General features: G+C 42.9%; 2 protein-coding genes across 7 annotated transcripts in view; both read left to right on the forward strand.

Annotated features, from left to right (window-relative positions):
• LOC105560950 (phosphorylase b kinase gamma catalytic chain, skeletal muscle/heart isoform) overlaps positions 1 to 2,893 on the forward strand; it is an 8,202-nt gene extending 5,309 nt beyond the window's left edge. For 2 of the 3 annotated variants that reach the window (XM_012010489.1, XM_012010491.1), the window contains exons 6-9: positions 224 to 321; positions 904 to 987; positions 1,672 to 1,830; positions 2,074 to 2,893. In XM_012010489.1, the coding sequence (XP_011865879.1) occupies positions 224 to 321; positions 904 to 987; positions 1,672 to 1,830; positions 2,074 to 2,208 (476 nt within the window). In that variant the 3' untranslated portion in view covers positions 2,209 to 2,893. The remainder of the gene's footprint in view (positions 1 to 223; positions 322 to 903; positions 988 to 1,671; positions 1,831 to 2,073) is intronic. The other variant, XM_012010490.1, reaches the window with a different exon arrangement.
• Positions 2,894 to 4,429: 1,536 nt separating this feature from the next.
• The window catches only part of LOC105560951 (flocculation protein FLO11-like), a 34,703-nt gene continuing 13,323 nt past the window's right edge, over positions 4,430 to 25,809 (forward strand). Inside the window, exons 1-2 of one of the 4 annotated variants that reach the window (XM_012010495.1) lie at positions 4,430 to 5,333; positions 15,195 to 15,266. In XM_012010495.1, the coding sequence (XP_011865885.1) occupies positions 15,251 to 15,266 (16 nt within the window). In that variant the 5' untranslated portion in view covers positions 4,430 to 5,333; positions 15,195 to 15,250. Of the gene's footprint in view, positions 5,334 to 7,947; positions 8,336 to 14,546; positions 14,681 to 15,194; positions 15,267 to 16,197; positions 17,602 to 25,809 lie in introns of those variants that run through there. The other 3 variants (XM_012010492.1, XM_012010494.1, XM_012010493.1) reach the window with 3 other exon arrangements.

Genomic DNA, 25,809 nt, shown 5'->3' on the forward strand with positions numbered 1-25,809 from the left:
AATTAAAAAATTGAAAATTTCAAATACCAATATCTTTCTCATTAGACTTCTGACCCGAGTGTTTCAAGTATAAAAATGTTCTGCTATGCGGTCCGCAACTTATCCTGGTATTATTTTAGGCGTAGAAACCAATAAAAAGATTCAGCAGCGCAAAAACTATATTCGAATGTGTCGGTAAAACAGACGACTTTAGCATCCTCTTAATATCTAATACATGTTTTAGAGGCTCCAAAAGATTTAATAAGGAAGTTGTTGGTTGTTGACCCCAAGAGACGAATTTCTATAAAAGATGCGCTGGAACATTCGTTCTTTCACACTGTTGTAAGTACTTGACACTAAGTGTATTAATGAAAATGTCATCATTTACAACTTTTAATTTAAAATGAGAAAAAAATTGTAAAATCTGTTTACATAACTAATACATATTTTATATGTACATTATATTCCATTGCGATATTTCAATATCACGCTATTAATTTATTTCACTTTATTTGTTTTTGCACAATTTCAAAAAATACTTGTATCCCATCATTATCCACATGTATCATTATTATATCCATCTAGATATAGGATATCACAGGCGGGACATTCTACACGTATTACAAGTATCTTTATATCTAATTGTGAAATTACAACACGCACAGCAGAAAGCAAAGAAAGTGTACATACAAAATATTTGCGTTTTATTATGCTATGGTACAAATATGGGGTTTATGTTTATGGGATAGGTTTATGTTTATGGAATAGGTTTAACTCGCATATGAAATCATTAATTTTCTATGTATTTTATTATTTATTGGTTTTTTTTATTATTTTAATTTTCGGCAAATAAAATATCTCGGAAGTGAATAAAATTACCGTTTGATAGATTATGATAGAATTATAAAGTTATTGACCTTACAGCTGTGGGATCAAGACATCGCTCCTCTAAAACGTTCTCTGTCGTCTAACTCGCGACGTCTGAGTAGGATATCTCAATTAGCTTTGGTAATTAGTTTACTTTTCTTTTTCATTTTGCCCAGTAGCAACGTTTACTATTATTTGTGTAAAATTTACTGATTATTATTGTCACTTTTATATAACAATTAACTTTTACTTTGTTTTTATCGGCATTCGTCATATTAAAGCTAGTTCCTCGCTGCGGTTGTTCTCGTTTGATGGCATTAGACGAAAAATGGCACGCTGAGAATTCTTGCATGCCATTTTCAAATAATTTCTCTTCTGATGTCTTCAGACAATTACAGCGAGGGACTAGGTGCCTTAATATCCTGAATAAAATTGGAAACAATGTTTGTGATGTTTGAAAAATGATAAATGACAAACTGAGTTACATACTTACACATGTAATTAACTGAGCTTGTGTGTGTGCTTTTTACTGGTATATATTATCATTTAAATATATTTATCGCATTTTCTTACGCAAAAAATTTACTGTATACTAATATTGTAAAACTTACGCTAGAGATAGACAGTATATGTTGACTGACATTAATACTTTTTCTATAGCGTTGATGTAACTGCGTTGAGCGTTTTTAACTGTATCGTATTATGACAAGGAGAAACTTCCTCTCTTATTAGCGAGTGATACAATATAAGTGTTAATTTAAACAGCTTGTTGCTGAACGGTTGGTGAATTTTTATCATTATATACTTTTCATTCGTTGTACACAGGAGTTGAAGGCGAAATCGTTCAATGCCAGAAAGAGATTCCAGTTGGCAATTATTTGTGTGAGAGCTGTTGTTCGTATTAAACGGCTTCATATCACGCCCGAACCGCTTTCAACACAAGTGGCTTGTACCGACCCGTACAGAATAAAAATTTTGCGAAAGGTAAAGTCCACATGTTTGAAAGTTCATTTGTATTAAAATAAATTAATTAAGTGAGCATAATATTCATAATGGTTGTAATAAAAATATTAGTAGGTTTTCTGATGTTAGGTTATCATTGGCGATGATCCGTACAGGTTTAGCGTTCTAACGCTATTCTAAAATCGAGAGAGTAGAGATGAAATTAATGAAGCATGAATAATGCGTTCGTTGAGAATATTTTTTAATATAATAATTTTTTTTTAGGTGATTGACGGCTGCGCGTTTCGTGTCTACGGGCATTGGGTGAAAAAGGGAGAGGGACAGAATCGTGCGGCACTTTTTGAAAACACGCCAAAGACAGAATTGAAGCATCTATACGTTAGTAATTTAAGTAGATAACTGTTACTGTGTTAAACTGTTTTAGTTAAATTTACCGGTACCGGAATCTCGATGGTCCTAATGAGATGTCATGATGAGATAAGACAAATACATTTATAAAATAGTCAAAAGTGAAAATTTTTTCTGAGATTTAAGTATAGCGGATAGTACTCGGACTAATTAGATATTCACTAAAATTTATATCTACATAAGGTCTGCGGTGCTTTAGTTTTAATAGAATTGGTATGTCGATTGAAATTAGAGTAGTGAAAAACTTTGTACAAAATACTTGAACTTTAAGTCAGAGAACGTTTTCTGATATTTTTTAAACAAATTGTAAGTTTTACAATGCAACAATATACACCACGTGTGACATTGTGGTGGAGCAAAAGTTTTATTAAAAGTTATTTAAATCTTTGTTTTTTTTTATTCAAAGCAAAACATGATATACTTAATTATAAAAAATACCATGTATTTCTATATGAATAGCAATAATACTTTGTGACACACTTATTACATGATATAGAATGCATATGTACTGTTAACGTTTTATTTTTGCAGAATCTGAAAATATTCTAGGTTTAGCGCTTTATGTAAAGGTATGTTTTCAGAGATTCATTTATAGGTTAATTTTTATTAGAGGAGATAATGCTTCATGTAAAATCTAGTCACAATTTTTGTACAAATAAACTTGTCTTAAAGCACATATTGTATCGATATTTATTCGTCGGTACGCGAGTCAAAGGAAATTTAACGCGGTAGAGTAGGCAGGTAGAGTGCGTTTACTGTTAATTTCATACAAAAGTTTAATTCAAGTTGACTACCTTCAGGTTTGTTTTACGAGAACTTATTTTAACGTGCGCTACTTCTGTCATTTCTGTTCGTCCGTAACCCTTCGATTGCGAAGTCTGTTCTTCGTAGATCTCGCACTTTTAGTGCACTTACAGGGAAATAGGTAATGCATACATGGAGAAAAGTCCTCTGGTATGAGCGAGGGGGAGAAACCGCTGAGGGCATTGTGGCGTACGGATTTGCGGCATTACTGGGCATTTTTGGGGCGTTAGGTCTTGCATTATAAAGATAAAATAAGATAAAGTAATGCCCATTGGGCATTAGTGGGCATTGGTGTACAAGATTTTGATCAACTGTTTCCCCCCTCGGATACGAGATGGCAAGTTCCCAACGCCCGAATTCAATCGCAAATCTTTTTCGCAACGACTACACGATCTAACAGTGAATTTTCTACTAAACAGATTTTGCCCCAAGGTCAACAAATTTATGGTGGAATCAACTCGAATCCCGCTATCTCATATTAGGAGCCTATTGCATAATAGGGTACTTTCCTTTGTAATAAAACGTAAAAGGAGCAACGAAAAGTTGCCTGCCGGAAATAATTCTACAAAATTCTACAAAAAAAAAACAATTAAATACAACTGCCAGTATCCGAGTAATTCTACGTAAATTTAAAGTGTTATAAAAATCAACGTAAAATCTGCTAATTTTTGTAATATTCTACAAGCAAGCAGACGTTTTAATTCTTTAAGATTTTGTTGTTTCTCAAATTTTCAAAACTATTAAAGTCTCGTACTAATTTTTACAAATATGTACACTTTCACGAAATACCGCTTGCAATAATTTCTTGACTTGAGAACGTTGTAAATTGTGGTACTATTTCGTAGATATTTTTACCAAAAAGAAAATAGACGTTTTCACGAAGATATAAAAATTTCAAATAAATTTTTTGTAGGTATTTATAGAAATTTTTTCCGCTAGGGTTGTTGAGCGACAAAGAGCAAACGTACGTTTCCCCCTACATTCCCCTCAGACTTGTGGCTCGAATCAATTGTCGATCTTTTTCAAACTGAGCGAGCTCCCAGGCCATCAATTAATAAGCGTCCGCGTGTGTCGAAACAAGTGGGGGAGAAAAGGAAAAGAGATTTACACGACCACGTCTCCGGTCTCGAGCGGTCGCAGCAGCAGTCACCTCGCGCCTCACCTCGCGGCCTCGCGGAGTCTCCGCCAGTCTCTGGCAGCGGCGGTCCTTCCTACCTCTCGCGACCTCGTGGGCGCGTGATGCGCGCGCGCACTGGCGAAAGTAAACAATAGAGCGTAGCCCCGTCCGGCGCGGCGGCGGCGGCGGCGGCGGACGGAGAGCAGGACGGAGTAGAAGCGGCAACAGCGCGCGCGCTCGCGCTCGCGCGGCGTTGATCCATGTGACAGAGAAGGAACGTAATAAAAGGTGGCGGAGGGTGACGCCGCTGTCGCCGCGATCGGAGCGCGAGTGTTTGCCCGGGCGAGCCGGGTGTCGGGTGTGCTCGGCGCGTTGTCGTCTCGCGTACGTGTCCGGACGCTCGTACGCCTCCGACGTCGCGCGACGTGCGGGAAGGGAAGAGCGTTCCGCGCGGTGCGGCGCGTCGGGTCGCGTTCACGGCGGGAATAGACGCGATGCGCGACGGAACGGTCGGCCGTTAACAGCGGAGTGCGCGTGGGTTTCCGAGGGGGGCGAGCAGGCCGGAAACGTGCCGCGACGGCGACGGCGACGGCGACGGCGACGAGCGGTCGACGGCGCGAGCGAGCGACTCGCCGAGGCAGGTCGTTCCGCGATTACTCTTCTCACACGCCCAGCGGGTCTGCTGCGTCACATGGGCTGCGCTCATTCGTCGATACAGCCGGGTGACGTCACGAGCCGCGCGACGATTGGCCAGCGCCACGGTGCCCGGACACGTGAATCGTGGCCGAGCAAGCATGGCAGTTTGATGCGCAGTGGTTTTCAGCACTTGTAAAATGCCACCGCCACGCGCCAGATCGATCAGGTTATAACCCGCGTTTCGCCGCGCGCTCCGAAACGCTCGGCTCCGTCGCGTGGCCGTCGCGCCTGCGGACGACTCACCGGGGCATTTACTCTCGCGCCGACGACCCGTCGTCGGCCGCGCTTCTAGTGCGATCTCGCGATTTCGCGAGACCACGCGCGTGACAGGATCGCCGATCGTTTTTCGACAGGGGAGTGTGAGTTAGAGCGGGGGGGTGCTGGACAACGAGCGGCGACACGATTCACCGACCACCGTTTCTCTCTGGTGTCGTGCCTGGGCCCAGCGTGCTGTACGCACGCGGAACGTGCGCTCGGACGTCGCAACGTGTCCAAGTCTGTAAGTTTTTGGTGGAGGCGCGCGGCCCTTCCCGTCTCTTCTTTCTATCTCTATTTATCGCCGGGCTGCATCTTTCTCTCTCGCTCGAACCACCACGCCCGTTCGAGAGAAAGAGCAATAGGGGGACGGGGAGGGAGAAAGCGGGCGCGCGAAAGAAAGAGACACGGCTTGAGAGAGAGAGAGAGAGAGAGAGCGAGAGAGGGAGCGAGAGGGGGGGGAGAGAGAAAATGACCGAGCGAGGGAGTGACAGCGCGAGCGCGGGCGAGCCTCGGCGAACCATTATCTCCGTTACTAGCGCCTATTTAATTAACATGTGTATAGAGATGGTTGCGTGGCGTGTTTTCCGTGCCATAATAGAGCTGGCCAATGGCGCGACGGCCAGCCGCGTGACGTCGCGGCTCGCGGGCGCCGCGATTGGCCCGCGGCCTGCGTGCGTCGTCGGCCCGTTCTAACGTGTCGCCCCGTCAATTTTTCGGGCTCGCCGCCCGCGGTCGCGCGCTCTCCCTGCCAAGTTTTCACGTGCGCCGCCGTTTTATAACCTTTCGCGCACGCCTGGCTCGCCACCGCCGTTACCGCCGGCAACAACGGCAACGGGGGCATCCCCGTCGCTGCTGGCCGCTACTCGTCGCGAGTCGTTCCGTCGCGCCGCGCTGCTTCGCCTCGCTCCGCTCCGCTCCGCTCCGTTCCATTCCGCGCGTCCACTCCCTCCTCCACTATTTTCGCGTCTCCCGCGGAGAATGCGAGCGCGACCGCGCGCGTCGCCGACGTCGGGCCGCTTTCGCGATTCCGCCCGCCGACGTGTGTACCACGCACCGGCATAAATGCTGTCCCTATCCTTGTGAGGTGCACGCACACAACTACAGGGACTCTAGTTGTGTGCGTGCACCTCACAAGGATAAGGGACAGCATTTATGCCGGTGCGTGTACCTCTGGCTTTCAAATTGGCACGTCGGGTCCGAAAGATAAAATTCTGCCCTCGCGATCTAGCCTCTCCTCTCTTCGACCCTCCCTTCTCGCGGTTCTTTCTCTTTTTTTCTTTTCTTCGTATACCTTGGACCCTTGACGTTCGTTTTCGGAAACGACCTGGAACGCGCGTCCGTCGCCTCTCGCGTTTTCATTCGATACCCTCGCGCGGTGAAGTCTCGCCTCCCGTTATTGCCGCGGTACCGTTTCGCGAGGGATCAAATATTCTTTCTCGCGGTCTTTTTTTATCTGTTTTTTTTTGCGACGAGGCCTGCGCGGATTTCTTCGCGCCGACACAACGACGTAACAACGCGCGGCATTCTCGCGGCCGTTTTCGCGCACGCGAACACCACGTAACGAGACGCCGCTCGTCTCCCCTTTCTTTTTTTTTTTTCTTTCACCACGCACGTTCGAGCGGCCGCGCCGGGGGAAACGAGGCGATCCGCGAGAGCGCCACTGCGTTTGCACGCTCCTGCGAATTGTCGATTTCCAATCGGCCGCGCTATCGTGCTTCGCGCACGTAGCGCGTGGCCTCCGGTTGACGATTCGTTTAAACGAACTCGTGAAATGTAGGCTGCGCTCGAGCCGTCGCGTGAAAACGTTTCGAGGTATTCCTCTCCTTTCTTTCGGAAAGGGATAGGAGGGCATTTTGTAGCGCGGCGACCGCGACCGCGACCGAAATCGCGCAAAAATTCAACCGTCCCGAGATGGAGAGAGGAGGTGGAGCAGGGAGAGCGCGCGGGTCCGCTCGGAAACAGGTTCGCGGCGTTCGGGCCGCGTTTCTGGAGTAATTGAGAAATCGGTACGCGACGCGCGCGTACTTACAAGTAAAAGGGCCCCCCCGAGAGTTCCCGGGCGTTCGATCTACATTTTCGCGAGTGCAGCTGTCTCGGCGCGTATCCTCCGGCTCCGGCGAGACCGCGGGCTCGGGATACGTGCCGTCGTTCTGCCGCTGCAGGGGGAAAAAAAAAAGGAGCCACGCGCGTCGCGCAGGCGCGCCGCGCTCCGTCCGATGCGCTGTTGCAAGAGCGGCGCGAGAGTGGGTGGCCGCGGGGGGAGGGGGGGGTGGGAGACGGAGAGGGGGATGAAAAGGCTTCCCGCGCGACTGCGTTACGTCACGCGTGTACGTCACGTGACACACGTCGTAGGCACACACCGGTCGTGTCCGCGACGTCCACGACACCCTCCAGATAAGCCCGATAACGCCGTCCAGTCCGAGCGAGCTTTAAACGGAGCGCAGTAAATCGCGTCGGGAGACTCCCCTCTCGATCTGTTTTCTCCTTGAGATTGATTTTAAAAAAAGAAAAGAAGCCACGCGACGGTAATCTCTCTCTCTCCCTTAAGCCACCTTGCTCCGAAAAGTCATCGCGTCCCGACGCGAATAGCTCGGATAATATTTAACGGAAGAGCTTTTAAATGTTGAAAAAGAAAGCATTACTCGTAGCTCAGACGGTATTTAACAGTTAAATGTTGAAAGAAAAAACGTTACTCGTATCCGATACCATCGGATCGATCCAATAATGCCTGTTTATTAACGACCCGTTTTTATTTTCTCGCACGCAGCTCGTTGCACGCGGCGTGCAGCAGCGGCAACGGTGAAGGAGCGGGCGCGGGGAGGGCAGCGGGCTGGGGGTCGGCCTCACGACTTGTTCCTGCCGATTTATCGCCGGCGTCCGGAACCGACAGCGGCTGCGGCTGCGGCGTCGGTGTCTGCGGCTGCCGCGACGCCGGCGGTTCGATGCGGCGGGGTCAGTACAATCCTTCGGCGGGTGTTAACGAATCTAGAAACTCAGCGGAACAGCAGCAGCAGCAGCAGCAGCAACGCCTCCTCCCGTCCACGCCCGTTGGGATAGAGCAGCACACCGGCCGCAGGATGAGTTTAGAAACGTTGCTACAAGCGGCCTACTATGTCGAACAGGAAGAGAAGAAGCGGGAGCGCCTGGCGAGCACCTCGTCGTCCTCCTCCTCCTGCGACCAGCACTCGTTCGCGCCTGCGCCAACCCACTCCAATCACACTTATGCCTCTGGCGAGCCACGTGGTGAGTACCACGCGCCGTTTCCTCGGCGCGTCCGACGACGCGTCATTACGACGAGGTGCAATGGCGTTACGTTGCGTTGCAGCCGTAAGAATGATTTTGCGCAAAGCCGCTCGACCGCACCGATCGCGTGGCTCGGTGTACGAATAACAATTTAATTTCCAGCGAAAAGTTTGCAGGAGAACAAAACGATTTTATCCCTTCGTCGTTTAATTTCCTTCGCCGTCGGAGTTGAGTCAGATTAAAACGTTACTGTAATATTATCAGCTTGAGCATTCAGCACTTTTCGTCAGGGAAAATATCGAAAAAGTACAAACGACAATAACGATGTTTCTTAAATAATAAATCTGCCAATTCGGACTTTGCATTGTAATGTCTCGTAGGGTGAAAAATAGAAACTTTTATCATGCAATTTAAACCCAAGATTGTGCATACTCAGAAATTGATCGGTACAGCCGTTATTGAGATACGATCATGTAAGAGACACGGTACGGTCTCGCTGCGCGTATACTTTTTTTTTTTATACGTAGTGAAAACCCTCCGGATAGCCTCTAGAGGCACCAAGAGCACCAAGTTAACCCGCTAAAACGGGGGAGTCCCGTTAGTTTTTATACTATATATAATAGTTTTTAAATAATAAGTGATTACATTTCACAAATGACAGGCCTGAGATTTGGCGCGCTCAGGTACGGCGACACGACAAGTGATAAAGGGGTTTCTACGAATATCGCCCTTTTTAGCGTAGTGACAACTTTCGCAACAGACTTAACGATTCATTCTCGAATTAATTGTTCCTCTTGTTATCTTTAACCATTTCTTTCGTTAACTTTGTGTAACGTCTTATTAATAAAAGGGAGGGGTTCACTATGACGAGCATCTTGATCAGATTGATATCCTTCGATCTAGTCGATCTCCGATATTCTGAGTGAACTTGAAACTTTCAGTTGGATTCAATCTAGTCTCCTGCCTCTCTTTATCCTCAAGTTTTCAAAATAACCGGATCAACGTCTTCCCAAATATTTTCTGTCCCGTTAAACGGTGACTTTGGTTCTCGCTCGCTCGCGAAACACATAGGAACACTTTTATCACTCGTCGTGTCGCCGTGCCTGAGCGCGCGAAATCTCAGACCTGTCATTTGTGAAATGTAATCGCTTATTATTTAAAAACTGTCATAGCCCCGACATTTTTTTATTAGAATTTTCCTCTTGAAATTTTCTAAGGAATCTGCGATTAAAAGGATATCCGGTGGTTTTAGTACACCCTGTATATTAAATATAATCAAATTTTACTTGTGGTAGTTATTGCAATATTCATAGTACACTTTACCAAATTAAAAGCTCGTTTTGGCCTATGAGAAATATAATACATTGTTAGGTCAACCATACTTACGTAGTCGGACGAATTATAAAAATGTGGTTGGTTCCTAAAATAACTATAAATTATAGTGAGATTGTGGTAACTGCAGCCATTTTTTTGTCTGTCAGTGCATCAACGTGTTAATGTTGCATGCGAGCACGCGCGGTTCCTTTCAGCCGCGTTAGGCTTTTTCTTGCAAATGGAGATGACGAGTGCTGCACGTGTTTCCGCTGCGCCATTGCGTTATCAAGCGCGATAATTGTTCGCATATTTTTCCGTGCCGTTACTAATCAACTGATAACGATAATCCTTTTCTCGAGAAATATCGATCGAGCTAGTGTGTGAGGAAAAATTCATAATGCCAAAATGGACGAGTGTGCAAAATGCATTGTTGTGTCTGCGACGTGTTATCTTTATCCTTCCCTGATGATAAGACGGAGAGGCTTTAAAAGTGACACATAAACGAAATGTGCTCGAGTGATGTCCGATTAAAGTTGTGTTTGCGTCAAGCAGACCTTTATATCATATCTGCGAATAAGAGTCGCAATGTGGTAGGTAACGCATTACCCTTGTCTCTCGTCGATTAGATTAGATAAAGAAATCGATGACACCGATAACAGGAATTGTATAACTGTAAAATTGCAACTTTTTGAAAAGCATAATCTTTTTCTAAATGATAGAATTCTAACTTTCCGGGATTACATCCAAACAGATATGTAAGTACGAGTTATCATTTCGAAAAATTTTTATTCAAACATATAATTCAACCAGTGTTTTTGGAGGGGGGGGGGGTTATTTTAAGTGCTGTTGTTACCGGTTCGGTTATTTGACAACTTAAGAAATTCCTTGAAATTCGCGTGCTTAACTTTCAAACGCGGAACTCAACCACTTTGCTTAAAGCCCCGTTTACACATACAACGATTAGTGGCACCAACTGACTGGCACTTATTGGCGCCAGAAACCATGTCAAAATGTCAACTAAATCGAGACTGTAAACTACAGGCACAATCTTAAACTTGATACCTGGCCTTCGACCTGGCGCCAGTACTGTTAAAAGTTAAAATATTTTAACTTTTAATTTTCTGGCGTTATTAAGTGCCGGTATTTATAAACGTCACATTACTAGTGTCAGTTTGTATCGAGTGTTTACACATGCGTCTTTACTGGCACTAGTCAACTAGCACCACTAATCTGTACGTGTGAAAACGGGGTTTAAATTCCGTCAGGTGCTGAATCTTGAAATTTTCCTTACCGGAAAAATATGCGAGAAACGAGAGCCCTGTCATTACTAATCACGCGTGTTAGTACAGAGATATATTATACGTCATTCCCAATATTCAATCAGTTTTTGATAAAAGACATTTTTGTCTCAAATTTGAGCTACAATAGTTTTGTCAAGACACCCGTCACGGATTGTAGGGAGGTCCCAGGTTCGAATCCTGGCTGGGGTAATATTTTTCGCAATAAGAATTTTAATTGCCAGATACGGTCGATAAAAAATCACTGATGTTATACAATAGTTTTGTTACAAATCATTGGCGAAACCGGGCATATTAGGGGAAGATCGTCTTTCTCTCTCTCTCTCTCTCTCTCTCTCTCCCCCCTCTCCCCCCTCTCCCTCTCTCCCACGCATAAACTTGGCGAAAACAACACGTTGCGTTGACAATCGCGTCTACTTTGAGTGAGAAGCACTGGCACGCGCAGTTGCGTGCGATGACCACGCGTTCACCGCCTCCAAATTAGGTATGATTTACCTCGTGGCAGTGTTTCTCAACCGTGACGAACACGGGGAGAAAGTAACGAAGACGAGCCCAGTGTGTCAGACGACGCGTCTTGGAACGAGAAGCCGGCCTACCTTGGCCTTGCATTGGCCATCTGTTTCCTATCTTTTGCCATCGCAAAATGGAAATGTAGTACAAAATATTGATCGTTACTTTTGCGCGATATTTAACGGCTAACTTTACCCGCAAGATATAAGCCTGTACGGCCGATCGACCAATCGTACCGTCCCTGAGCGTGCATGAACAGGGAATTAACCGAATTATTGGCGACGTATCCCTTCGGTTACCACCAAGCTCTCTCAAGTTGACTTAAAGTGTAGCCGTCACTCCTGCGAGACAAGCCTCTCGTATTGCTTTCTCTTTCTCCTTTTCATCCTTTTTCTCTTTATGCTTTGTCGAAATTGCCGAAGCTCCGTAGCAATATGAAAATTTATTGAAAAATCAGCGAAACACAATTTAAGACAGAAGCAGCGTCACTTTGTTGTTCTGCAATGATAATAGTATCGCGGGTAGTATCGCGCGACATGTGTTTTGTCACGTCAATGTCAATCTCGTGTTACGCAGTTGCTATATAGTAAGTCGACTTTATTACACCCTCCCTCACCCCGCCTCCCCCTTTCCCGCGAGAGCACCGAAAACGATGGAATTTTCTCTGTCTCGTGACGTAGCTAGATCCGCGCGAAAGTGCATTGGGGATAAAGGTGAGCATTTACAGGGGGTTACAAGGGGAGACAAAGAAAACGAGATACGTGAGAGGGGAGAGCAGGCCTCAAGTTTGCTCGTCGGATGACTTTGGAGAACGGAGAAGGGAACGGCGCAAGGAGGCGCGAAGGATTCGACCGACTTGCACCGTGCACGGTGCGCCTCGCGTCCCTTCGCTCGTGGCGGAATCAACGTACGCGCGTATTCGAACCACTTGCACGCAGAGCGTTGACAGGGAGGGGGAGAAGGAAAAAGGTGGGCGAGAGCGGAGAGTTATGAGCGTGTGGTGAGGGAAGGCGAGATCTCATAGGGTGGCGGAAGACGACCGACTCAAATGGAAGGGGGAGACGACGGAGAGGTGCTGTAGGTATCCGACGAGGTCGAATCATCGCGGGTATGTAGGGAGGGAAAGGTAAATCGGTAAAGCGGCGCGAAACTTAAAGACGGGACGAAGGAAGAATCCGATGGCGACCGTACAGAGGTGATGTGGCGACGCCGTGGCGGGAAGGAGGGATGGGAGTAGTAGTGGCGATGGTAAACCCGGGTATCGCGCGCGTATTCAGTCGTTAAACGAGGAGGAGGGTAGGGAAGGGGCGATCCGGTCACTGACTCTGAAACTACGCTCGCGCTTCATTCATGAGCGCGCCATCTACTCGTGCGCGCAGCTGTTAATGCTCTCTCTCTCTTCCCCCCCCCCTCTCTCTCAATCTAGTTCTTTAATCTTTCAATAATATGTTGTCACACTGGGAGGAATTGTCTGTCACAGCTAACGAGTAAGGTGGGACAAAAGTATTTTACGAACTATTTGTACTTTATAATTGTGTGTGTGGTTAGTAAGATCCCTCCTTTCCCCCTTCAGAACGGAAAAGTTTCGTGGATGTCGTTTACGCGCGCGATTCTGGTCATAATGCGGATGGTTTAAACGCCGTAATTTGCTCTCTATCTTCGCGCATCCGGTCTGTTATCCTGATGCGCGTGTTGCGCCGGCACGACCGTGCGTGATTATACCTGATGTAACCGGCAACGTGTGTTAAACGACCATTTAAGACCATCTATCGTACACGCGGCTGAAGGATGCAATTCCACTTTATAACGTCGTAATGCGACTGTCTTCCTCCATATTTTACGCCGCGCCGTACGAACATTGTCTCTGTAACAGAGAAATTACACGATTTCCAGCATCACCTGCAGCTCGTTCCATTTACTTGGGTAGTGAGAAACGTGGCGATTAAATTTTTCCATGGATTTCTGAATTAAACATAGTTCTTTTATCATTATACACGTGATGTGTGCTGGCTAATCAAGAAACGTTTGCACAATTCTATAAAGATCATCCTCAAAATCTTGTAAATTTGTCTCATAGGATTTTTAAATTTTTCTCAAAATAAAATTGCACATCGGATTACGTTAATATACGTACACACACGTAAACATACATTTAAGCAATCAATTAAACTTTTTCTTCTTTAAAAACAAACTTATTTTCATTTTGATCGGCGGGAACTTCAAGCTTTGCAAACGTTACTCGTCAAAGATTAGATAGACTGGGTATAGTTTAGGGTATAGGTTTAGTCCCGGTTTTGCCAAACGTCGCTTAACATTAATCTTATTGTTAGTTTAATTCATATTTGTCTCTTTCTAAAGTAACAGCTGGAAAGAGACGAAGAACGGATTAAGCTAATTGTAAACTTAAAGTTAAACAACGTTGGTGAAACCGGGCCTTAGATGAATAGGTATAGTTCTTGTAGTCTCGGCTGAATTTAAATAAAATGAAAATCCAAATTTGGAAGTTAAAGATTGATTTGCAGTTACAATTTGACAACAAGAAAAATGCATTTGTCACGACAGAATAAATACTACACTACATATCGCGGCAGAGTAGACGTTAATAATGAAATCAATTTTCTTTCTACGAAGCACAGGTCGAAAGTGTGCAGTGCAGCCTGTAATCGAATTAATTTGGAAAATTTCACTTTGTGAATGAATTTTCTATCATACACGTGTACGTGCGCTTCGAAACGGTGAGTGACAAAAGGAAAATATGAGAGTGCAGTCAGTAACGACCGGTGAACACGCGGACGAGTCGGCTGCTGGAATACGCATGCGCGTAGTCCCCGGCTAAACCCCCCACCCTGCGTCTCGGCCGCGTGGCGTTCTGATCAATCCGCGACGTTGCCGGCTCCTCTGCGACTGGGGAGGGGTGGCGGGCGAGCGAATTGAAGCGAGACAGAGCTGCTCCGGCAAGTTTGGGTGTTACCCCACTCCGTGCTTATTACACGCTCGTGCGGCCCCTCACCACTTGGATTCGGCTCCCACCCGTCGCGCTGTCCGGACCTTTGTAAGGGATTCTCCTCACCTAGCCCCCAATCTAACACGTGGAGGCCGCTCTTCTTTCAATTTTTCATACTTTATCGACCTGTAGATTCACCCAGTCGCCTTTGCGGCGTGAGATGCTCTCGCGAAAATCTGGGATAGATAAGAAGACGAGATGTGGTAGGACTACGAGATGGTGCGCCCCCTACACTCATGCATCGCGTTTGCATTGATGTTCTTATCATCGGGAGGGAAAAACAAAAATAGCTTCATCCGAATGATGATTGTTGGCTAATTTTAGGAACAATCTTGGAAAAAGATTTGAGAATCTGAAGGCATAATATTCGTAGAATAGAAAAAATATTTAATTGCAAATTAAGTTTGCGAACAAACCCAACCGAAAATAAACTGAAATACAGACTGTTGCTTATTTATATATATATAAGAAGAAGTTGTTTCTATTTCAGATAAAATAACGAATCTTAGAGATTTGTGTTGAGATATAAGCTAGATATATAAAGCACATTTTGCAGAGAATAACAAATTCACTTTGACAGCTGTTCTTTCTTGCTTTATCCCCTTATCAGAATTAATAAATAGCAGGCCTTAATTCGCTTTGATTTAACTTTGCGAATTTATACGTCTTCATATTTTATATTTATTATTGATAAGATATACATGAAATAAACGATTTCTGTGTTCTCTCTCAGGTGCCAAATGCAAGAGAGAACGCACAGAGTCAGACGATCTCTTCTGTGAAGAGAAGATGCTGATTATCGATGGTGAGTGTATCTCGCATTATTATTAAATCATCCTTTTTTTTATACGTATGGAAATCCCTTCGGGCGTCCACCTCTTCGGGGGAAGAGGCGGATTATGCGGCGCCAAGTTGACCCGCTAAAACCATTACGGTGACCTTCCTCATGTTGTGCGAACTGTGGGGGCCAAGGGCGTCCGGAGGGGGGGGGGGCAAGATGGGGCATCTGCCCCCCCCCCTAGAATTTAGAATCAGCAAAAAATTTGGCCTATTTGGCATACCTTGTCGCGGTGAGAAAGCTATTACCAAAAGGTGTATGTATATGTATATACATTATACACCTTTATACATGTATAACATTGAAATCATATAAGTGTTCTGGAAGTAATATTTTAACAATATAAATGATGCCCCCCCCTGGAAAAAATTCTGCGGACGCCCTTGGTGGGGGCACGACACTAAACAATCCTCCCTACAATTATTAAATCATCATTAAAAATTGCGACGTGAATGAAACGTGAATGGAACGCGTTAACAAGTACTTGGCGTACAACGCAAACCGTAACGTGTAAAACGAATCTATATGGGCTGGGATCTTCTTGTAAAAAAAAAACTTGTTGGAAACGAAGTACGTCGAAAATTTGTGTTTCGGCGGAACATGGCCGTAGTGATCGCCCCAGATAGAACGTGCGGGTCCCGGAGTTATCTCGAGTGCCGACGTGTCACATCGCTGCGGAAGAGGTCCTTCGCGCGATAAGGACAGAGTGATCGCGCCGAGTGGCGACTAGAGGCAATTCTCGCGAAGACGGGGATGTCACTGTCGCGGAAGGGATAGGAGGGGAAATCGCCGCCGCCGCCACCGCCGCCGTCGCTTACCGCCACCACCACCACCACCACTGTTTGGCGAGAAGGGAGGCACGAGGACGTCATCATCCTCGGGCTGGAGGCGGCGGCGCACAAGTTTAGATTTCAGTCGATGCCCGCGACTTACGCGGTACTCGGGTTTCGTTCGATCGCCGCGATCGATTGGTCGCGATCGCCGGTCCCGTAACGGAGTCGGGGAACAGCTGACCGGCTTGTCGCGATCGCTCGAGTTAGAACGGCGATATACATACGGCACGCACTTTCGTAGAATCCACGTGTGGCGTAAAGTGCGAGATCGATGAGACTGGTGCCTGTTGTTTTCTGCGCTCATGATTTACAAATTACATCTCTCGAATTCGCTCTGGAGTCGCGCTCCTAATATTAACATATTATTTTTACTTTACTTGGTAAAATAGAGTAGGCAAGCGAGAGGATTATCGAGTGTGGGCCTGGGTAGCCCAGTAGAAAGAGCAGTCGCCCGACAAGCGGAAGATCCCAGGTTCGAATCCTGGTCTAGTCATCGCTCGTTATTTTTCTCATCCAAAAGTTATTACGCAGTGCGTCTTTTGTTAGTGTCTACCTTTTCGCAAATACGTCCCTATTTATTATCACGGATATTCTGTTTAAAACGCGTAATGCGTGAGACGTACGAATAATGCGACGATTGGCCTCGACGTGGGCGCAATTTCCATCGGCAGACTTGCGTTGAAAGATATGTTCTCCCGAGGATTACTCCCTCAGGAATGAAGTGGATGAGCGGGCAGTGCGACCCTCGAAATCGCTCGAGTGGATTCGCCGTCACGCGGCGAGTGGGTTTCGAAAGTTCGGCTTTTGCCTAGCGTGCCGACAACCTTGCTGTTATTAGCCCTCGTCGTGCCTTCCCTTCTCCGTCGTGGTCGCCGTCGTGACCGTCACTGCTGTGGCTCCGCGACGTCGGACCTTTCTCCACGTTGTACATTTCGCATTCCCGCGATAGTTTCTTCGTGCGGCCTTCTCGTTCTGGATTCTTTCGACGTGGGACAGTGACGGTGTTATCGGTTCTCGCGAGATCTAAATCTTCGACGACGACGGCGACGGCGACGGCGGTGGCGGCGGCGACGGCGACGGCTATATTGATGACAATATCGATGATAGCTGCGAAGAGGCGGATATAGCAATCGAACGAGTATTTCTGGAGCAAAAGCTCAAACGAAAGTTTTGGTCGACCCCCGCTCTGATTTGCTCGGCTTCAAGAAGGATGGGTGTCCTCCTGCTGCCGGATAGTATCACGTCGCCGGTAATGCAATCGCGCGCGACCCTGAGCGCCGTCGTCGACGTCGTTGCCGAGACGAACAACAACGTGAGCGGCTTGACGGACGCGAATAACCCACCGTCGCCAGCGCCGGCTCGGGTCGCCGGTATAATCGACGTCGTCGACGGCGGCGAGCCGCTTCGACACAGTAGCGATTGGACACCACCTCCGCCAAAGAAAAAATGGATACGACACTATCTGCTCGGTGAGATCCCTACCGCAACGCGTCCTAAAATGTCCTGTTCGAAATGTCACTCGTTGCACGTAATTTCTCTTTCTCAATTCTTCGCTTCTTTCGCTGCATCAACAGTCTGTGAAATTTAAGAATGTGGAAGCAATACAATTATATTTTCCTTGCTAAAAGTTAAGTTTGTGTACAATCAGTTTCACATATTTCTGTTACACAAAAGTAATGTTACGATGTCATACTTTTCCAGTACACGAATTGTAAAGTGGTGAGGTATACTTGAATAACACATTTTTAAATTGCAGCCACTCTGATGCTGCTGCAGCGTTGCCACTTTTTGGCACATCGAGAAATTAAATTTGTTTGAAATTTATTTTAAAAAAATTATTAAAAAACGAGTTTTCTAATAGAGCTAAAAATTGGTATGTATAATTTAGTTTTACTCATTCTGCTTGTAAAATTTCATATTTTTCTGATCAGTTTTCACTGATATGATAATTTTCCCTCATTTTCCATAAGACTACGTGTAATTTTATTCATTTTCTCAGTAATAAGTTTCCTAAACAACTCCTCAAACTTTCAAGAGTTTTGTTACGATAAGATCTACAGAATCCATTTAATATTAGATTTACAACGAAGCATTCATCATTTTAGTCATAATGTCCCAACATCCTTAAAGTGATTAATTTTTTTAATTTAGCAAATGAATTTACTATTCCTACTGTGTTTAAGACTTCAAAGACCAATAACATTGATAAACAAAATTTTATTTTTTTACACTAGCCTGAAACTTATCGTTTCTTGTAGAGTTTTTCGTGCTGAAGTCAAACTTACGCGACGGGCAGCGGCGCGTCTCACTACCCTTCGCCGCGCACCGCCTCGAGCGGCGGTCGATGGGCGAACGAATCTCACCGTGCGCTTACATTTGGCAGTAGGTCGAGCTAATACGGCGATTTTTAATCATCAATATCTCGATAACTATTGCTCTAATTGCAAAATGGTAGGGGATTTTTCTGTTTGTCTTAGTCCCATCTAACTTCCGTGAACGGCGGTCAAAGCACTGCGAAACATCCTGTATATTATTATCAATCTTTATTTAATTGTAAATTGTCAAGCACTGCGGAACATCCTGTATATTATTATCAATCTTTATTTAATTGTAAATTGCCAAATGCAACAATGACAATTGAGATATAATTGGAGTGTGAAATAGTTGGGATATGGAATTTATCTAATAATGATGTCGCAATATAATATTTGATCCAGAAAAGTCTTTTAACAAGATATGTAATCGTAAATATACGCAGATAACGAATGCATAAACAAAAATTATCGAAAATAAAAACACAATAATCATAATTTAAAAGAAAGCAGATAAGAAGGTGTGACAATAGAAAGAATTTTAGTAATTTTTATTTTATTTTATTTAATCAGTTTTATCTTTCACATTTTTTCTCTTAAAATTAAATGAATATACGAAAATTAAACGCTATACCTATACAAGCCACATTAATCCTTTACGTTTCGAACGCGCCTCGTAACAGTCGGGAACAACTTTGGAAACAAGGCTTTGTAGATGCTGGAACGTTTCAAGGGTGAAACGGGATCTTCCCATGAAATCAGATCTTACACCGCAAGATTTATTCTGTTGACTTTTGATTTTGAATGGTCTTACAAACAAGATTCTGATAAATTGCGCTCAACTCTGAAACTTAATCTTTCGATGGGCGACCGATCGCTGCCGTTATTCTACTGTCTAAAGACGTCTATCTTTACGCTCTACTTTAAAGCCCCTTTCGAAGCTTTTAATATTTTACTGTTCCAAAAAATTTATGTGTACGACACAAGCAAACTTTAATCGCTCGTGTATCGTCTGTCATTGTTTTTGAAAAGTATTCCCACTTCGGAAAAGTCAAAGCAAGCCAAATAGACGTATTCAATTTTTGATTATACGCGATTATATTGAGTCACACTAACTTAATAGTCACATATTCAAATCGCACATTTGTTACCGAACCATTGGAAAATGTCATAAAATTTATATCTTACGTATTATCTTATTATATCTTACTATTATTAGCAAACACATTTTCTTTGATCGCGTTTTGAAGTCGTATTGCATTGTGTTATTCTTTGATGTGAAAGAATGCTATAAAAAGTATAACAAGAAATGTTTTAAAACATCACAGATACGAAAGAAAGAAGAACTTTTTCGTAAGAGTTTATGTATAAAAAAGCTGTTCTCTTTGAAAAGCGTTGGGTTATAATTAGAAGAGCAATTGTTACTTTTTGTAACGGTGTTTGCACGAGCATTTTTATCCTCCGTACGCAGTGTTTATAATTATCTTCGAAATTCGCACCGGCGAGGTAAACAGTAAAGAGTATTGGCATGCATTTTCACATACCGTTATAAGTGAGATGTTTCACGCGAGCTACATGAAATCACGCACGAATGGACGCGTGTTGACGATATATATTTTCACAGATTGTGCGAATATTTCGGTCGAAGCTGGCAGTGAGACGTTCGCGCGCGGAAAACGTGGTAGAATATGTCTGCGTCAAACTGTTTTCAATTTTATCGAGACGGAAAGATGGAAGAGTGACTTCTCGGATTTCATCTCGCGGACAAACGTCGCAACGTTACTCTATTCGCTCGCGCATTAAAAAGTTAAAGTTGTTATTCGCGTCGAATCTTAAACCCGACGGTTATTTTCGAGTTGGGAGCTATTTTAACGAGCCACTGCTCATTCCAATTGTCCCGGATTGTCGTTTGTTTATAGATAAAACTGCACTCAATCTATCTGTCGCTAATTTCTCTTGAAGCAAATTAACACAATTTACAAAAATCTTTTTAAGAACACACATACATATGACTTAGAAATAGCTGATATTTCTGACTCTATCAGATCAGGTTTATGTTATAAATAGACTTATAATAATCTTAAAAAGTATTTTTACTTTTTATTCCTTTGTTACGTTATTCACACAATTTATTTCGCTATTTTTAATTGATTCGATTAATTTATGTTCTATATTTTTAATTTCTGCTGATAAAAACTTGTAATTGGTATAATTAAATAGTGCAGTCGAAACGTTCACTCTGTATCGTTAACAAACTATTTTTTATTGAATAAGTATAACACTTCATATTGTTGTGTCGTATGTTTCTGGCACTTGACTTTATGATATTTGTTTATACGTTTAACGAACGTTTCTTTTACTATTAAAAAATGTATCTTTGCGAAATTCATCTCCCTTTGATGAATTACCGCATGGATTGTCGGTTTGCTGTCGACGGTTTCAATGTATTGTTTCGAAAATGTTCACAGTTTTAATTAACATCCGATTACTGCATTTTCCGCTTGTAGATCCGATTTCTTGCCGATCTCGCGCAGATGAGAATCCGCGGCCTTTTGTCGTTATTTTTTTTAATTAATTGGCTTCGTATGGATCCATTTTTTACTCTCTCTCTCTCTCTCTCTCTGTTAGTTATCGACACGGAATACTGCAAATCTAGATGAATAATACTTTTACGATCACTTTTCCTCAATCCTTTCAGTTGAAAGTTTAGCTTGTCTTAACTTCCTTAGCAATGTGCAATTTCTAAAAACGACATGAATTTGCGGTCAGTATGATTGCGACGAAGCTCGTCAAGGGCCATGAATTTGAAGTATGTCTGCGGATGCAAGATATGGAAATCGGACTATTTATAGTTCGTAGAGTATTTCCAAGTCAAATAGCGCCTATACCTCGCGACTATCAAGTTGAGCGTGAGAGAAATGAGATATGCAAAGTGTAGAAAATGCGAGGAATGTAAATATTATGTTATATCCGTACTTGTCAGTGGGCAGTGCGAGTTGGTTTTTTAAGAAAAGAAACCCAAGTTGGCAAAAGAAAGGAAGAAGAAAGAAGGAAAAATTGTTTATCTGAACTCGATATTCATAGACGCAGCGTGCTTGTGCCAACATTCATGAATAAAACGAGATATTTCGTGTAATGCGATTGGTGAATGGTTCTACCCAGTATACATAATGCGGTAAACAAGATTTGTTTACTACTAATTTTATTATTTATTTACTATTATTTTAGTTATTTATTGCCAAGTACAGAGTAGCTGTTACACTTCTCTCTACCTCTGTCTCTCCCCTTCTCTCCTTTTCTCCATCTTCCCTTCTACGAGTGAACGTGTTAAACTCTTGGTGAAACAAGACTCAATAACGCGTTGACGTAATTGTCGACGGAAAAATCTCAGATAATCTAGCTGGACCGCCGAAAATAAGGGATGCAAGACGAAAGAAACACGAAAGTTAATTTGTTTAAATATTGGTACGTGGATTAAAAGTGTAATGTCAACGATTGGCATAATAATATAAGGATTATGTATTTAGATGCAATTTGGAATTCTTGTAATTTCGGACTGTAATCCCGGTGCAATCATTTGTATAGAATGTATAAAAATTTATATAGATTCTTCGCGACAGTAAGTTTCGTTGTAAACGATGTTCATCAAATCATTTAACCCATTAACGTGCAAGGGGACGCATTTGTTAAGTAATTTTCAGTGGTCTTATTTATTATATTAATGCCTCTGAAAAAATTCAAACATTATTTTTAACGTAAAGTTTCTTTCCCCTTCAGAATCTGCCATCAGAATTTGGGAGAAGTAAAATAAAAAAAAAATTACAGCTAATTTTTGGGGAATAAATTGTAATTTTTTACTCTCTAATTGTTTTTTTTAAATCGATATTTTTACATCGAAACCGAGGGGTAAAGTTTACCCGGTAAACCACTGACCAAAATTATGTATGTACACCAATGCCTATTAATGCATTAAAATTCGACAATAATGCTCAACGGGCATTACTTTATCTTATGATCTTATTTTATCTTGTTTTATCTTTTTAGATTCTTTATAACGCCCCAGCAATGCCAAATAATACCCACTAATGCCCCAAAAAATGCTTAGTGATGCCGAAAATCTATACAGGGTGTTAATAAATTCATGTTACAACGCTTAAGGGGTGAAAGTACAAATCAAAACAAACATTTTTTACCAATACACATGGGGGTGGAAACGAACCCCTAACCCGCTGGAACGCGCGAAAAGTTCAAGGTAGGCAACCCGTTGTGCGCATCTTTTACTACGCCGGCCGCTACGTTTAAGAACAAATGTTGGAATTTTGTTCAAAACAACAACAGTTCAATTAAACAACGGTTTATTAACAGTTCTGTAAACCGATAACACATTTTAGAGCAAGGGCTCGAAATGACGACCATACCTTGATCGACGCACAAGTGGCAACGGCGAATAATGTTTTCTTTTATCCTTTGCAACTTGCCTGGGGAAGCTCGTATCTCATCAAACGCTTGGATAATTCTTTCGGTGAGCTCTTCAACGGTTTGCACTGGCCGTTCGTAAACCACGGCTTTTAGGAGTCAACGGGTTGCCTACCCTGAAATATTCAAACCGTATATACAGGGTGGTTTATTTTACTCAATCCACTCAAATATCTCAAAACGTATAAGTTCCAGAAGAAAACTTTTCGGACGAAAGTTGTAGGGTTCCAAGTAACAATGCGTCCACTTTGACGTTAATGAGTTAATCGTTAACCAACGTTCCATCGTGCTCGATTGCTTGAACACGCGGATTATCCGCGAACACGCGCAGATTACACGTGCACGCGGATTTCTTTCTCTCTAAGTGAAAAGAAAGGGAGAACGGAGTGGTTTTCTGAAGGACGTTCTAACCGGCGCGGTCATTCTCACGAGGAAATCATATGTTACGTCAGCGTAAATGACGTGCGTTTTCGAACGTTCCTCCCGCGGATGGAATTTTTCTCGGCGAGGCAAGAGTTTCGCCGATCTAGAAATTGAGGAGCCATTGTGACTCCCGAATGGTCTGACTTTCGAATTCTCGACCGCGGGCACTTGTTTAAAATTCCATTCCCGATCTCTTTCCACATTCACGAAGAACGCAGATTAGCGTACTATTGATTAATACATATTAATTCAGTACTTGGACGACTGATATGATTGATGATATCCGCCCAAGTTTGATGTATGCAGAATGTAAAGTCGATATCGTTTCTGTCCTCTTATTTTACATGACATATAATATTTATAATGTGAGCAACAATCCTAGCACAGTGCATTGACCAACATTGGTTACACATTGGCCCAATATTTGCTTGTATTGGGCCAATGTTTAGCCAATGCACTTAGTACGAGACACCACCGTGTCTCGTGATTGTATTACAAAACTTTTTTGTCTTTGCTCTGTAACTCTTGACCTCGTGCACCAATCGAGTTGTATAACCACTGGAACTTTTGTTCTATTAGGTGAGACCTATTCTACGACACCCATTAATGGATGCCAAATGCCCAAAACTTTATAGTCATTTCGCTATAAAGTTTTGGGCATATTCTCCTTTCTCTTTCAAAATGTTCCCGTTTAAATACATAAAAAAATGCAGCATATACCATATACGTCTTTAAGAAATCAGACACGTGGGACTCGACGAGGGTAATATTACTTTTCAAGTAGTCCGGAACGGTTTTGCGCGGATGCGGCTTTATCCTGTAACATATATTATACATTCCTCACACCGAATAAACTACTGGACATCCGTGCGCTAGTGAAAAATCCCGTTGAACTGATTGGCATATCATTTGAAAGGAAAATCACGCTGTGTTCTCGCTTGCATGTGAGCGAACATGCAAATACGCCAGGTGCGAAATTTATTACTGCAAACTAGAGAACGAGTGACAATTCGCTCTGGACTCGATAATGTCTGATGGCATTTTGTGCATTAATTTTTATATAGAAAATTGATCGAATGCACACACGCGAGATGTTTCGTTTAACTTGCAATATAAAAAGTTGAAAAAGATTTGGTTTATTCAGAATTGAGGAATATTCTCGACTTGCGGCGATGATTTGTCGAACTGATAAGTACTGCAATATTATTTATAATTAGTGATGCACTGAAAAAAATTTGCATCAGATAAATCAATTAAATAGCGTTTCCGATTGAACGATGAAATTTATCCGATGTCATAAAATGTAGTTACCAAATTTGATTAAAAAACCGGCCATATTGTATTTCTCATCGGATATATTTGTTTGTTATTATGTAATTGGATTATTCGATTATATTTAATCGGACATTTTTCTCTGTGAAGAATTAAGTATTCCACAGTAGGATTCGAATATGTTTCTATAATTTCGAACTCTCTGTGATTACTTCGAAAAAATTAAAGCAGTAATTACAAGTAAACTCAAACCTGGATGAAACGGGTTTGAACCTTTTATGAGTACCTCGGAACACAAGAGGATAATACTCTAATCCAAATGGACTCAGACCTGAATCAAATATGACTTTCAACTTGTTATAAGTATTTTACTAGAAATTTTAATATGTGTTTTTAATCAAAACATTTGTATAAAGCGACAATTATTAATATATTATGTTTTGATGATTACAAATATGAGATTGTCAATTGGTGAAATTAAATATAACAAAAATAACACAGTAATATACGATTACAAATAACACTTTATTTTCAGAGTTTGGATACTTTTTGTAAAAGATTGAATTTTTACGATGGAAGCTACTTACAAGTATTAATAAGTGAATAGCAAATAATAACAACGTTTTATATGGTCGTGCCAAATCTTAGTACCTAATAATATTTTTGCGCGTATGGTACATCTTTTTTCAACACAATAAACTGCTCGTCGAGAACTTTTGGTTTTGAATCAATCTTAAGCTGAAAGTTGAAATAGTACATCTATTACAGTGTTGCACATTTCGGGCAGATTTTCTAGGCAACGCCTACTGTCCCCCACTACGGTCAATATTGGCCAAAGCTCGACGGCCGAGCTGCCAATCGCGCGTAAGACGCTGGGCCTTATCTTAACGTAAGGCTTCGAGCTTTGGCCAATATTGACCGTAGTGGGGAACAGTAGGCGTTGCCTAGAAAATCTGCCCGAAATGTGCAACTAATTCCGAGCACTAATCTATTGTATTCCGAATGTCGGTGAATGTTTGGGACTTATTTTTTGTGTGGATAGAGTAGAATCCACTCTGTTATTTGTTTTGCGTCTATCTCTTCTGTGCATCCGACATTTTGTTGGTGCAGCCAATGAGAGAAAAGTTGTATGTGGGATAGTGTAGTTTAATGAGTGAGATATACACATATACGTACGTATATACGTACACGCAC

The sequence above is a fragment of the Vollenhovia emeryi genome, unplaced genomic scaffold (assembly GCF_000949405.1).
Source record: "Vollenhovia emeryi isolate VEMERY1.0 unplaced genomic scaffold, V.emery_V1.0 DF939216.1, whole genome shotgun sequence".
Lineage (NCBI taxonomy): Eukaryota > Metazoa > Arthropoda > Insecta > Hymenoptera > Formicidae > Vollenhovia > Vollenhovia emeryi.